The sequence below is a fragment of the Ursus maritimus genome, unplaced genomic scaffold (assembly GCF_017311325.1).
Source record: "Ursus maritimus isolate PB19 unplaced genomic scaffold, ASM1731132v1 scaffold_35, whole genome shotgun sequence".
Lineage (NCBI taxonomy): Eukaryota > Metazoa > Chordata > Mammalia > Carnivora > Ursidae > Ursus > Ursus maritimus.
Genome location: NW_024426119.1, coordinates 8,615,815 through 8,631,141, shown reverse-complemented (window position 1 = coordinate 8,631,141; position 15,327 = coordinate 8,615,815). Strand labels below are relative to the sequence as shown.

The 15,327-nt window shown below is 38.6% G+C and overlaps 2 protein-coding genes and 1 pseudogene across 13 annotated transcripts in view; 2 read left to right on the top strand and 1 right to left on the bottom strand.

Moving 5' to 3' along the window:
• Positions 1 to 2,184, bottom strand: part of GANC (glucosidase alpha, neutral C) — a 73,214-nt gene extending 71,030 nt beyond the window's left edge. Inside the window, exons 1-2 of one of the 8 annotated variants that reach the window (XM_040620500.1) lie at positions 1,905 to 2,184; positions 1,250 to 1,398 (exon numbers count right to left, since the gene is read on the bottom strand). In XM_040620500.1, the coding sequence (XP_040476434.1) occupies positions 1,250 to 1,278 (29 nt within the window). In that variant the 5' untranslated portion in view covers positions 1,279 to 1,398; positions 1,905 to 2,184. The remainder of the gene's footprint in view (positions 1 to 1,249; positions 1,399 to 1,904) is intronic. The other 7 variants (XM_008702215.2, XM_008702214.2, XM_008702213.2 and 4 more) reach the window with 7 other exon arrangements.
• A 9-nt stretch (positions 2,185 to 2,193) lies between these two features.
• TMEM87A (transmembrane protein 87A) overlaps positions 2,194 to 15,327 on the top strand; it is a 42,733-nt gene continuing 29,599 nt past the window's right edge. For all 5 annotated transcript variants that reach the window (XM_008702207.2, XM_008702206.2, XM_008702205.2 and 2 more), the window contains exons 1-6: positions 2,194 to 2,451; positions 3,711 to 3,771; positions 6,474 to 6,559; positions 11,255 to 11,368; positions 13,245 to 13,298; positions 13,382 to 13,426. In XM_008702207.2, coding sequence (XP_008700429.2) covers positions 2,308 to 2,451; positions 3,711 to 3,771; positions 6,474 to 6,559; positions 11,255 to 11,368; positions 13,245 to 13,298; positions 13,382 to 13,426 — 504 coding nt within the window. In that variant the 5' untranslated portion in view covers positions 2,194 to 2,307. The remainder of the gene's footprint in view (positions 2,452 to 3,710; positions 3,772 to 6,473; positions 6,560 to 11,254; positions 11,369 to 13,244; positions 13,299 to 13,381; positions 13,427 to 15,327) is intronic.
• LOC121100248 lies at positions 8,490 to 8,590 on the top strand (annotated as a pseudogene).

Sequence of the window (15,327 nt, the reverse complement as noted above, 5' to 3'; positions counted from 1 at the left end):
CAAGGTAAACAACAAAACATCAAGTTCTGGGATTACTCTGAGGCACTGGAAAAAGAGTATTGTCACTTATAAAGAAGGGTTCTTTTAAAATAATGACTGAAGGCTGTGACTTCAGATTCACAGAAAAATCAGAAGCCAAAACACACAAAAAACCCAAACGAAATAAAAACAATCCACCCACTTATTTATTCAATAAAATACTTTCAGAATATTCTTACTGACTGCTGGGCTCTGAGGAAGATATGAAGGACTGTGTCTGAGCTTCCTACAAGAGCCTAATCGACAAGCACAAATCAACCTGACAAATGCTTTAACAGAAGTATGTGCGAGGGGCTAGAATAATAGAAACAGATGTAGAAGGAAAATCTTTTGCTTTTTAAGATGCTGCTGACAATTAGGAGCCAGCGCTTTTTAAAATCGCGTTCCCAAAACAGCTGTTTCTGGAATAGAACATGAATAAGATGCATGTATATTGCGATTAGAGAATACGTATTTAAATTAGCCTCTAGTGGCACCTGGCTGGATTAGTCAGACGGTGGAGCATCTTGATCTGAGGTTCTGAGTTCGTGAGCCCCGTGTTGGGTATAGAGATTACTTAAAAATAAAATCTTAAAAAAATAAATTAGCTTCCATAGGATTAAAACAACTGTAGGCTGTAAGGAGGGGGAAACACGCTGGCTTTCAAGCAGACATGCTGCTGAATAAAGCTGTAGTCAGCATATCTATGATTAAGTAGAAAAACTATGATTGAACACAAATTTCAAGATATTAGGAAAACAAGCCCACACAGATACACTTGGCTGTACTAAAAAACCGTTTTCTTGGAAATCATCAAATCCTTCACCGATGCAGTCTTTGTCACTGTTTCTTTTAATCAAGAGTGCAAAGATGAGAGAAGTTTGCAGTCTTTGCTTCCCATCTTTGAAGAATGAGCTCTGTAACAATACAAGATGGGGTACAGCTGAACATAGAAAGCAACATGCTTGAAGTTCATGTGTTATAGTTCTGATCACAACTCTTCCGCTGTTTTGTAAACCATCCTGAAAGTATTTTATAAGGGGCTATTAATATCAACTAATTCTCTGGGGAATTGAAAAAAAATGGTAAAGATTAAGTACACTAATATGAAACAGGCAAGCAAGACGCCATTCAAAAATCAGTAAAACCTTCAAAACCAGAATGTTGCTTTCAGGTACTATCCATCCCCAGCTGTCTGGATTCAGTTCCTGCAGGTCCACTGGGGCTTTACCTGATTTCCTCTTTCCCAGCAGCTTCCATGGCTTCCCAGGCAATCCCACCGGCTTTCAGCTCTCAGGCCAAGGCCAAGGGCGGTCTTTCTAAAACGCTGGCCGGACTTCACCGCTGTCAGGTCCTGGGAAATGCAATGCTCTCCAGGTCCTTAAAGAGTAGCAAATCTGCACTTACTCCTGGGTTTTCCAAACCCAAACTAGCGTTTCTACACGGATTTAGTTGGCCTAATTTTCTCGGTTACGGGAGCCCGACGAAGAACTACTTTCATTGGGAACCAACACCGTCTTTGCAGTGGAGGGGGCGTGTACTCAAAGAGCCCTAGTGAATAAAAGTCAAGAGCGTGAGAACCAGGAAGTACCGAGACCGCCAAACTTGTGGTTTATCTCTGTGACTGTCATGCCACAGGTATTGAAAACTGACCCACTTTTTCAGTTTTTTGTTTTAAATAAAAGTGCCGCCGGCTCTATGCTGAAGGTTGATGTTCCCCGGCCAAATTCTGCAGCATCATATTTTTCAGGACTAGAACGGTCTTTATAAAGGGCATATCTACTGTACTAAATGCTTATACTCTACCACTGCCAAATTCCAGTCTTTGCTTAAATACCGCCAGAAAACCGAGAACTCACTACTACACGCCAAACAGGAGGACTTACGGCTTTCCCAGACTTCTGGCCCCCGCGTCTGACTTTGATCTAGAAGGGATGAGAGGCTAGGGCGAACCGGAGGAGACAGCCAAACGCTACACTGGGAGCTTGCTTGGTCCCCAGATCCTTTAATGGCCGGGAGAGAGAAGAGCCGACCGAAGCGAAGACGGCTTTTGGTGAACAACGTAAAGATATAAGGTGACTGGGTTACCACGGACGACGCCTGCGCTGTACGGTCTAAAACGCAGGTCGTGACGGAGGGCTTAGGGAGGGGCTGCTAGGTGGCAAAACAAACAAGCCCCGCGAGGTTTCGAGGACCCGGATGATCCCGCCCCCAGAGCAGAGCCGGAAGAGGGCGGGGCGAACCGGAAGAAGGTGAAATGCTTTCGGTAGGCGCTCCGCGGCTGTGAAGATGGCGGCGGCTGCGTGGCTTCAGGTGCTGCCTGTCATTCTTCTTCTTCTGGGGGCTCAGCCGTCCCCATTGTCGCTCCTCAGTGTAGGACCGTCACCTGTCGCCGCTGCCGACCGATCCAAGTGGCACATTCCGATGCCTTCGGTGAGTGTTCACTTCAGAAGCGACTGAGCCTGGAGGAGCAAGGGGTGGGGCTACGGCGGCCCTAGGGGTCCATGAAGGTTCCGCAAAAGTCCGCTTCCAAAGGGGTGGAATTGCTTGGAGCGTCTGTGTCGCTGGTTAGCAGGGACCCACCCCCCTGGAGCAGGAAGCCGTGCACTTCTGTGGGTAGGTTAGCGGGAGTTAGGGGCACTTCAGGAGCGGAGAATGGTGGAGCGGTTTCTTAACACCTAAGTCAGAGAGAACTTTGAATGCCTTACTTGAGACGGGAAAGTTGATGAATAGGTAGAGAGCGGCTTCCCTTTCAGCCGAAGTTTCACAGAATCCGGTGACCCCGAGTTGGATGAGAGCTGTAAGTAGGTGTCTTTCTTTTTCTCCTCCGCACTTTTTTGTTACTGGATGATTCTATTTACGAATTTGTTTGATTTCATTTGAACTTCGTAATGGTTATTCTAAGCTTTGCTGTGTGATTAGGAAGCCTAGGCACTTAAAAAATGTATTCTAATATGAGAGTGGCTGAAATGGAAGAAATTCTAAAATTTGATATGGTAAAGGTAGTCTTTCTTTTGGACGATTTACTAGGTAAGGTTGATCCTTTCTGTTCCCCGGCCCCCGGTTAAACCTGATTTGAGTAAGAGCTGTAGTCCTCTGAGCCAACAAATCAGATGCACGCAGGAAATGCCAAAAAGCATTTTGTCCTATTGAAACCACGGTGGCCTTTTTGTTTCATTCTGCTTTGTTCACTGGTTTTAATGTCTAAATCTTATTTGAGCTTTTATATGGCAAGTATTATAGCTTTTGTTAATTTGGTGACGATCTTCAGGTTCTGACTTTTAGGTTTTGTTGCTAAGATGGTTACTAGTTAAATTTGTCTATTTGCTCATACAGTAGTTTATTTGAAGAAATGATTGGGTTATTCTGAGCAGTGATTAGAGGGTAAAGGGAATAAACTGATTAAGGAGTACCTCCCATGAAGATTTAAGTTGGGGTTTCTAGCAACTTCTCTTCTAGAGTCCTTGCTTCATGGCCTGTGGGGGAAAAATTGTGTCTGCACCAAGCTACAAAATTCTGCAGTTTGGATATGGTTGAATTTTACTAAAAGGAAGGATATTGATGTATTTTTGTTGTTGTTGTTAAGAAAACTAACAATCATTTTATAAATTTAGGTTTTTATAACAATTATATTCTGCCTTGGGAATTAAAGTGATCTGATGCTAATTATCTTTCTCTCCTTTATCTTGCAGGGGAAAAATTATTTTAGTTTTGGAAAGATCCTGTTCAAAAATACCACTATCTTCCTGAAATGTGAGTTTTTGCATTTCATGAAGTTTTTATTTGAGGTTTTTTTTTTTAAAGATTTTATTTTATTTAATTTATTTGACAGAGAGAGACATCGAGAGAGGGAACACAAGCAAGGGGAGTGTGAGAGGGAGAAGCAGGCTTCCCGCCGAGCAGGGAGCCCGATGCGGGGCTTGATTCCAGGACTCTGGGATCATGACTTGAGCCGAAGGCAGATGCTTAACGGCTGAGCCATCCAGGCGCCCCTTTATTTGAGTTTTTAAGTAATCTTTAAACTTTAAATTATCTAGTTTCTATCTCTGACCTACTCTAATCACAAGCTTTGAAATTTAATACTCTGGCACTATTGAGGCATAAACACTGAAGTGTAATTAAGGTGTTTTCACTGAGTAATCTTCGGAATAGTTGAGTGAAATTTATTTTCTTATCTTGTTTTTCTGGTGTTACTGTATACAGTTAGACAAATTATGTTGTTTGATTATCTGTGTGGTCTTTTAATCTGTCCTGTGTCCGAGAGGTACCACTGACTTTGCTTTTGTGTGCTTGTTAGATGTTTACTGAACACATGACTTAGGTTTGTCAGACCTTTGGCTCTGAATGAATAGGTTCAGTAAACCTTTGTTCACAGAAGGAGTATTTTACTGTTTGGGTCTTTGGAAGAGGAAGCTCAAAGATATTACCAGGGGATAGGGATTATATAGAAAAAACCAGTCTGTCCAGTGAGAAAACCACTGGATCTGAATCCAGAACATCCTATTGCATGTTAAAGAAAGGCTTCCTTTTATTTTTGAAACTGTGTTTATTTTAGGGACTAAATGGTCCTGGGTAACTGTTTCAGGATCAGGGATAACAGTTCAGATCATCCATGTGTGCTTCTATGCACATCTTTCTCCATGAAAGTGCCAAGTTATAAGTTGTAGTTGGATGATTTTGTTTTAATCATTTAGTAAGTAGTTATTAAAAACCTACTATGTGCCGGGCATCGTTTTAGACAGTAGGGAAGTGATAGAAAAGGTCCTCTCTCACTGAGCTTACAGTCAAACAGGAGTGAAGGGGACTGGTAAAATTTCTATGCAGAATAGACTATATCCAGGAAAACACAATCTCTTCTTAAGTTTGGTTTAAATCAGATTACCAAGACAAACTGGTCTGTCTTGTGAGGTTGGTATGGCTAGATAAGAGTAACTTTTAGGGATAGCAGTATTTGGTCTTTTGGAATAGCCTGACGGCCTGCATGCTATTCTACCTTTTTATCATGTATAGTCTTTTCTCACCTGTATTTTGATCAAATGGTGCTTTGCCAACTTAAGCAAGCTGCATATTTTGCAATGTTTACATTTCATTTTTCTGGAGGATTTGAGGCTCCTAAAAAGTTACATTGTCTTTCATTTTGTTACTTTTCTGCTTTCTCACATTTACCTTGTCTCTGATTTTATACTTTTAGGGCTGTGGTATATAGCTTTCCATGAAATTTTTGGGACCATTTTCATCTCTTAAAGCCACCCATTGAAAGTTCTGAATGGTGTCTTTTAACATAAATAGGTTTTTTTTGCAGCCAAGTCTTTCTGCAGATCGTCTGTTTGGGGGATTTTCTTATTGGTGTCTATTTAGTTAATCCCATCTTTGTATGGTTCTTCTCAATAGTTTACAGTGAGATTGCAAATATCCTTCTTATCATTTCCATAAATTCTATTTAGCACATCAGAGTTTTTGTATTTTAATTGAAGCTTGTAAAAGTGTGTCACTTGAAAATTAATTTGAGAAAACAATTTAAAACAAAGAAAAGGGAAAGGTTATAATTTTAGGTGTGTGCCTTTTGTTAAAGAACCAAAAATAGATTCCTAGATGCAGTCATGTTTATCTTTGTCACATTTGCATAAAGCAGGTATTTTCTAGTATATTTTCCATAACGCAGCTGGAGTCAAAGATAAACTGACATCCAGGGGGGACAGCTGAACAGTGATACAGTCAGATTTATGCTCTCAAATTTTTGGACTAATGCCTTGGTCCAATAGAATGTTGTGTTCCAAGCTATGTTTAATGAGTTATGAGGCCACTCTGACTTCATGAGGTTCCTTGAGGCCTCTCTTATGGTGGGTTTTGGAAAGAGTCTTTCATTTTTGCTTTTGCTCTTCCTACCTTCCCCAGCCAGGCTTACTTTTTTTTCTTAGTTATGTCTGTCTAGTTTTGATATCTTTCAAGGTCTAAGCCATTAATTTTTCCCTCAGTGGAATTATTTTGAATACTGCCTTGTGATATCCCTAATGTTATTCCTTGTTTCTCCAACTAGAACGTAGCCTCGTTAAGAATCCTGTGCTCTTCGACCTGACACAATGTCATGTAGTTTTGTATACTTAATTTGCTCTGCTCCGTAAATATTTGAATGATAATAGAAGACTGATTTTAACTTAGGTCTGCTTTATCACTTCCAGGTTGTTCCAACAGAGAACCAGAAATTGAGGTTTTAAGGCATAAAAGTAGATACACTTAAGCAGGTCAAAAACTTTTTTTGTGAACAACAGTACTCACTTTTATCTGAAGAATGTCCAGTTCTTTTTACATATAATTACTTCAGTACCTTGTATTCGGAGAAGAGATGGTCTTTGAGTATCTGAATTTAGCAGGAAAAATAGAATGTGGGGTAGCAGTTTAGGAAAAATGCTTTGTTTGGGAATCATCTTTATTCACAAAGTTTTCTTCTTTTATAGTTGATGGAGAACCTTGTGACGTATCTTTGAATATAACCTGGTATCTGAAAAGTGCTGATTGTTACAATGAAATCTACAATTTCAAGGTAAGGAATATAAAATTAACAGACTTTTCTTGGACTTTAGTTATCATTGGGTCCTACCTGATAGAGGAAGGAGTGTCATGTAACCAGGAAGAGAAGAGCTGAAATTAGTATCTTCTGTGCTTCCCAATTTGCAGACCTATTGTGCTAGTACTTCTCAAACTTTTTGGTCTCATCCCTTAAAAATTACTGCAGACTCTTGCTCCTGTAGGAGTGCTGACAGTACTGATTCCCATCTTTGGCCCTCCATTTTGTTCATGTTTGTTCAGTTACCTCTGTTGTGAGGCTATGTGTTCCAGGCCCCTTGGAGATTAATATACATAACCTTAGAACTATCCAAAATCTGTAAAGAACTTACCAAACTCAACACCCAAAGAACAAATAATCCAGTCAAGAAACATTCAGAAGACATAAACAGACATTTCTGCAAAGAAGACGTACAAATGGCCAACAGACACATGAAAAAATGCTCAACATCACTCAGCATCAAGGAAATACAAATCAAAATCACAATGAGATACCACCTCATACCGGTCAGAATGGCTACAATTAACAAGTCAGGAAATGACAGATGTTGGTGAGGATGCAAAGAAAGGGGAACCCTCCTACACTGTTGGTGGGAATGTAAGCTGGTGTAGCCACTCTGGAAAACAGTATGGAGGTTCCTCAAAAGGTTGAAAATAGAGCTACCCTACAACCCAGCTATTATACTACTAGGTATTTACCCCAAAGATACAGACGTAGTGATCCAAAGGGACACCTGCACCCAAATGTTCATAGCAGCAATGTCCACAATAGCCAAACGATGGAAAGAGCCCAGATGTCCATCGACAGATGAATGGATAAAGATGTGGTATATATATACAATGGAATACTACTCAGCCATTAAAAAGAAGAAATCTTGCCATTTGCAACGATATGGATAGAACTAGAGGGTACTATGCTTAGTGAAATAAGTCAGTCAGAGAAAGACAGTTATCGTATGATCTCACCCATAATGTGGAATTTAAGAAGCAAAACAAAGGATCATAGGGGAAGGGAGGGAAAAATAAAGATAAAATCAGAGAGGGAGGCAAACTATAAGAGACTTTTTTGTTTAAAGATTTTATTTATTTTTATTATTTGAGAGAGCGAGAGAGAGCTTGAGCAGGGTGAAGGGCAGAGGGAGAAGCAGACTCTCTGATGAGCAAGGACCCTGATGCGGGACTTGATCCTGGGACTCCAGGATCATGACCTGAGCTGAAGGCAGACGCTTGACCGACTGAGCCACCCAGGCGCCCAACCATAAGAGATTCTTACCTCTAGGAAATAAACTGAGAGTTCCTGGAAGGAAGAAGGGTGGGGGATGGGATAACTGGGTGATGGGCAATAAGGAGGGCATGTGATGTATGAGCACCGGTATTATATAAGCCTGACGAATCACTGAACTCTATCTCTGAAACTAATAATACATTATAAATTAATTAATTGAATTTAATTAAAAATAAATAAATGAGCAAAAATTAAAAAAAAAAAAAAAGGAATGCCTACCAAGGCCGGGATGGGGGGAGACTTGTTTTGGCATTCCATGAATCTGTTAGAGATAACATAGTCTTTACCCTTCCTGATGCACAGGTGGTGCCACAAGGTCTACTTAATGATTAGCTGTTAATTAGGTGCATGCAAGCCCTTGGCAGGTGCATGGGAATCCTTTGATCTCAGTACATTGCCCTTCTGCGTGTCCGTTCACTGTATAAAATCTATGGACTAAGGTCTGGATTTTGCAGAGAATAATTCTGCACCTGCCATGAATTGTCCTTTTCCCATTTCCCTCCCCGTGTCAGTCAGTTATCCTGAATAAAACTCTGCATAAACTGTAGAGAGTTGCCTGCTTTGCTTTCTAGTCTCAAAATACTTTCTCAGTTTGCGGAATACTTTATTGTTCCTCCTCCACCTTCTAACAGGCACATACACTAAAAGTGGAACAATACAGAGAGGATTAGCATGGCCTCTGTCCAAGGATGACACACAATTCATGAAGCATTCCATATTTAAAAAAAAAAAAAATTACTGCAGTTTCCAAAAAGACTTTTGTTCATGTGGGTTACTGTATTAGAAATTTAAACAGAAAATACAGAAATATGTATTAATTTATTTTAAAATAGCAGTAATAAGCCATTGTATATTAATATAAAAAATATTTTTTAATGAAAAATATTTTTTTCCAAAAAACGCAGAAGAGGTATTATTTTGTATTTTTGCAAAGCCCTTCATTTAATGTTGGATAAAACAGAAGACAGCTGAATTCTTATATCTTCTTCACTCAGTTTATTGTGATACATTATTTTGGTTGAAGTATATGCACAAAATGTGGCCTCACACAGACACATAATTGGAAAAGGGAATGATATTTTAATAGTGTTTTCAGATAATTGTGGATAGTGTTCTTTGATTCTATACCAAAACGTAACAAGTAGAGTTTCTTAAAGGTCGGTGGCAATGTGGAATCTGAAACCGAATCAGTGAACTTTATTCCTACTCTTTTGTCTTTAAATAAGTTGGTGTCTCATGCACTTTGGTCTTTTATCTATGTCTGATTTTGGTTATTAAAAAATAATTCTTAACTGAACTTTATAAATTTTTAAAATATTAACTCATTTTACAATTAAGTTGAAGTTATATTTGTCTTTTTTAAGGATTTTATTTATTTATTTGTAGAACGCATAAGCAGGTAGCAGGCAGAGCAGGCAGAGGGAGAAGCAGGCTCCCCGCTAAGCAGGGAGCCCTACATGGGGCTCGATCCCAGGACCCTGGGATCATGACCTGAGCCGAAGGCAGACACTTAACCAACTGAGCCACGCAGGCGTCCCAAAGTTGTATTTGTTAATATCACCGTCCTGTCACATCAGAAACTCCTTAAGTATTAGAGACTGTTAAACTCATTATGAGGAAGATACAATTCTCAAATTTTATCATTGGCAGTGAATACTCTCAGTTGTCTTTCTTGAAGTGACAACCCCCCTTTGCCCATTTTCAAGAAAACATTTCCCAGATAACCAAACCTGAATAACTGTAGTTTGTCAGTTATTCTTTCAGGCAAATGAAAAAAGTGGATAGTTGAGGTTCTAAGTCAAAACAGTTGTAAAGTGTTTTATCTTGTTTATAGTATTTTGCATATTTCCCATTTTGTCTGATAGAATATTAAAAAATGCACATACTCAAAGTCCAGATTTAATAACATTAATAGTTTTTACTGCTTCATTAAGGGCATTCTTATGTAAAACTGGCTTTTTTTTTTTTTTTTTAACTGTATGTGACCGTAGTTACTACTGGTACAATGAGATGCCCTCTGCTTTGGTTCCTGATAAGAGGCAGCAGTTTTATCCATCATTACTTTTGCATTATCAGTACAAGGGAAATAACATTTTATTAGTAGTAGTATGGAAACAGTTTCAGACCTCATTTCAGAGTTGACCTAGTACACTGTACTTGGGCACTGAAGATATATGGCTCCAGGATGGATTTTTCAGGCCTTTTCCATTCTGTTTCTAGCCTCCATTTATCTCTTTTTTTTCCTTTCCAAAGATATTCTAACTAGTCTTTAAAAAATGTTCACCATCCAGTTGGTTTTTTAAACCTTAAGCATTTTGAATTTCTGCCTCTTTTTTTTTTTTTTTTTTAAGATTTTATTTATTTATTTGACAGAGAGAGAGACAGCCAGCGAGAGAGGGAACACAAGCAGGGGGAGTGGGAGAGGAAGAAGCAGGCTCCCAGCGGAGCATGGAGCCTGATGTGGGGCTCGATCCCAGGATCCTGGGATCACGCCCTGAGCCAAAGGCAGACGCTTAACGACTGAGCTACCCAGGCACCCCGATTTTTAGGGTTTTACATTACCTTTTTTGTGGTGTTGATGATTGTTTTTTCCTTTTGTTACACAACATTGAATAGGAGTGGTAGGACAGGGAAGACTAAGAGGACTGAAGAATTGAGAGAGAAATGATAATATGTCCAGAGTATAGTTTGAAGCACTATTGATCTTTCGCTCTTAATCGATCACTAATTGAATTTACAGTTAAAAACTTTATACATTTGATACTTGTGATACTGGTCAAGAGCTTAGCAGATCTGATCTTTATAGGTAAGATAAGTTAAGAATATAAAAATTATTTTGTGTTGCCAGAGGGCAGAATTATGCAAATGACATGCAGATAAGTTGGTGATGTAAAACTAGAGCTTAGGAAAAAAAAAAAGGGAAGATTAGGGATGTAGGTATAGGAGAAAAATCACAGAACTGGTAGATGCAGCCAGAGAAATGGTGAGTTTTTTCAGAATATCAACAGTGGGCTATGAATAGCTGCAGCAGTTTTGTGCTTTGAGCTTATGAGCACAAGTACATCTTTTTGTTGTTGGCAGTTTAGTCTATTAACTTTTATAAATATATTTTCTTGTGACAAAACCTCTGGATTCTGGCATTTTCCAGGTCTTCCTAGAATTTTTAGAAGAACTACTCTTTGTGAGCCGTGAACTAGAATTCTGTACTTTAGAGTCTAATACTGTTGATTCTGGGTTACTATTACACAGTTTTTATCTGATGCTGTTAACTTTTAAAATAGCAAATCCAAGAATGTATCTATCGTATAGGCAATCTATTTGTTATCTTCTAAATACCTTACTTGTGAAAAGTAAGTTGTGTGCTTTGTATTTTCTCTGTTTTTACAGGCAGAAGAAGTGGAGACGTATTTGGAAAACCTTAAAGAAAAAAAAGGCTTGTCTGGGAAATATCAAACGTCATCAAAATTGTTCCAGAACTGCAGCGAACTCTTTAAAGCACAGGTAATGTTTGATAGTGGTTGGAGGGAAGTAGAAGAGGTGAAATATGTAATACCTGTATTTTTGGTGATTCCCTAGTTCCCACTTCTCAATTCTGTGTTCTGACAGAAATAACTTAGAAGCATGTTCCGAAGGTGCATAGTCAGCCACTTAATATTAATCTCATCAAAAAGAGGATGTGCTTTCCTTCGTGTGTAAAAAGCAAATCCCCATTTTTTTTTATTATGGTAGGAAAAAAATTTACCATTTTAACCATTTTTAAGTGTGCCATTCGGGAGCATTAGGTACGTTTGCATTATTGGGCAATAATCACCAATAGTCATCTCCAGAACTTTCATCATCCCAAACTGACACTTCTTAACCATTAAACAGTAACACTCCCCTCCCCCCATCCCTGGTAACAACTATTCTACTTTGTCTCCATGAATTTCAGTATTTTAGATACTTCAAAGAAGTGGAATCATGCAATATTTGTTTGGCTTCTTTAGTGACATGTTTTCAAGGTTCATCCATATAACGTGTATTAGAATTTAATTCTTTTTTAAGGCTGAATTGTATATATATATACACCACATTTTGTTTATCCATTCATCCACTGATGGACATTTTAAACCTCCAATTTTCAGTTCTTTTGTCATCTCATCTAATTGATACGTTCCCAGAAAAATCAGTGTTTCTAGATTTTATTGCTACAGACCTGAACTCAAAGAGTTGAATTTCACATCTTTCCTTGAGTAAAAGAGAAGAGGCGAATAATGTTGTGTATTTTTAATGCTTACACATATGTAATCATGTAAGTGAAATTTATATTGTGGAATTCTTTTTCCTTAGAGATAGGGTCTAGCACCAATGTTTTGATAGAAAAATTATATATGGGTGTTGAAAATAGTTATTGTTAGCTATAGCCTTTTTGTCCTTACTGTTTTTATTGCTTTGGAATATTTAGCAAATTGCCTTGAAGAGGCAGAGTTCCCTGAAAGCTAAGGTTTCTGTCCAGTTACTAGAAGTTGATTTATAAGAAGGCCTTAATTTAATAGTGATTGATAAGCAGATGAAGTAATTGATAATCGAACTATAACAATTGATAATTGAGTTCTTATTGTAGCTTAGATTTTATGGATTTGGAGGAGAAAGAAGATATCTTTAAAATGGTGGAAGAATAAGAAATCTAGAAACAGTGGAATGTTGAGTAAGGGGCTCTCTGTTAGTTTTCTAGCCTGGGAGGGTTGGTTGGCCTTTCTTGGATTTGATCATGGAAGGCTACCTGTTGTATACTGTTGCCCAGGGTTCACTTTGAGATCTGCTGTAATCTTTCCAGGGTCTTGGCATATACCCCTATTGGTAAGCTTACCTCTCTTCCAGTCTAATGTAACAGAGTTGAAATATGTATTCTAATTACTCAGGAAGGAGAATCCCTTATCTGCTGATAACTGATAAGACAAATGATTAGTGTAGTTTTTTATAGGCGTGAGTGTGTTGTGGAAGGAGCACCTCAGTGAACCCAAGAGTTAAAAATCCTACATTCAAATCCCATTTCTGCATCTAAAGCTTTATAATGTTGAGTCATATTTTTCTCATCTGTAGCAAGAGAGGGAATCATAAGATCTCTCCATCCTAAGCATATACCTTCTATTTAAGGTTTTTTAAATTCTTTAAAATCTTTAATTCTTAATAGAAAAATTGAATGGCCAGTTTAGTCTGATACTATTTTTTAGTTCTCAGCAGGGGTTTATTCACTTGTTTGTGGTTCATTGGAAATCTTTGTCTGTCAGTGCCATATACTGTTCCAGTAAGTTTTGCTGTAACCGTTTCTGTGGATTTTGAACTGTGCTTTTACTTATTATACCTCTTTAACTTTAATGTTATATTTCTTCCATAGAGCTTTTCTGGGGATTTTGTGCATCGGTTGCCTCTCTTAGGAGAAAAACAAGAGGTAATTGTTTTCATTGTTACGTATTTCTGAGAGTAAAGTAAAAATTCTGAATTAATTTTCTTTTCCTTTTTTAATATTTAAAGGCTAAGGAGAATGCAACAAATCTTACCCTTACTGGAGACAAAACTGTAAGTGTAGTAGGGAATTTGGGGGATTGAACACATATTTCAGTTTTCTTAGGTTTATGTGTTTTGAATTATCTTGGTATCGTACCATTTAAAAAAGAAACTTAAGAATGGAAGTTTAAACACCAAAATGTTGGGGTGCCTGCCTGCCTTCGTCAGTAGAGCATGTGACTCTTGATCTTGGGGTCGTCAGTTCATATCCCACATTTGGTGTAGAGATTACTGGAAAAAAAAAAAAAAGAACTTTAAACACCAAAATGTTAATAATGGTTGTTGTGGATAATATAGCAGTTTTTATTTTCTTCTTTGTATTTCCTGTATTTTCCCTATTTGCTACAATCTGTTGTTTTTGTAATCATCACCCGATAAATATGACTCATAAATAGGAAGAACCTTTTAAGAAAGAACCTCAAACTCCATCTAAAATTATCTTATGATAGAATATAACTGGAAGACAGTTTGGAAGATTGAAGTAAGGTAGAAGATGATAAATATGCCTTTTTTCATAATTCACTTTGTAATTCACAGTAACTAATTCTTCAAAACTTTACCCCTTAAAAATATAGAGTAAATAAGACAACCATGTTGGATCATACTTTTTACAAAACTGATTAAAGTTTTAAATTTTACGATGACTTTATTCAGAGATACATATCTCAGAATTCAGCCTCTTAAAAGCTATAATTCAGTCTTTTTTATAGTATATTCACAAGTTGTGCAGGCACCAATCAGGATCTAATTCCAGAACGTCTTTGTCACCCGAGAAGTCACTATTTTAAATATGGCAGAGGGGCGCCTGGGTGGCGCAGTCGTTAAGCATCTGCCTTTGGCTCAGGGCATGATCCGGGCGTTGTGGGATCGAGCCCCATATCAGGCTCCTCTGCTATGAGCCTGCTTCTTCCTCTCCCACTCCCCCTGCTTCTGTTCCCTCTCTCGCTGGCTGTCTCTATCTCTTCAAATAAATAAAAAATAAAATCTTTTAAAAATAAATAAATATGGCAGAGCCATTAGCCGTCACTTCCCTTCCACCCTTGCCCCAGCCCTAGGCAACCACTATTCTTTTTGTCTACGGATTTGCCTGTTCTATTCATTTTATGTAAATGGAATCATGCAGTTGTGGTCTTGTGCCTGGCTTCTTTACAATTTAAAACTCTGTCTTAACTTTTACTTCCTTCTTGTGTGGAACCTTAAGATCAGTCAGAGGTGAGTGATTAGGGCCTTCACAGGTCTCTCTTGGGTCTGTGTGTACAGCCCCGCATATATGTGCATAGATCTGCATGTACTTGTAGCCTTGTGGATTTTCAGGAATATTTTGGAGTTTTTCAAAGCCCCTATGGCCATCTCATTTCCAGTTTCTCCTTTTAAGTGTTTAGTCAGCCTCACGATAGCCCAGCCTGCTAATAACTTCACCTGTTCGGGGTGGGCAGCTGTGATCTGTCGCAGTTGGGGCTGAGTGCCTTTGACAGTTCCCTGAGTATAGGATCCTTTCCACTGAATGAGGCTGGATTAGGTCATACAAAAGATAAGACCTGAGAAAGGAGCTTTTCAGCACCTGCCAGACAGCTCTGCCACTGGGTTTTAGGGCATCTTCAGACTTGTTCTGGTTTTCCCAGTGGCTGCGAAATTGCTATTTTTCACAGCCATTACAGTTGTGAGAACTTTGGTTTTAAGGTGCTTGGAAGAGGGACATGGGATTAGGATGAACAAAAACACCACAGGCTTGCTTTTCTTAATGAGCCCTAACTGTTTTTCTTAAGGAAACACATTTAGGGTTGGCGCAAGTCTTTAGCTAATTTCTGGACTTGCAGAAATGTTGATTTAGATCATTCTTGCCCATGTTCTTGTTGCTTTTAGAAATGAGTGCATTTTCAGGGGTCCTCATTCCGCTATTCTGGAGGTGTCCC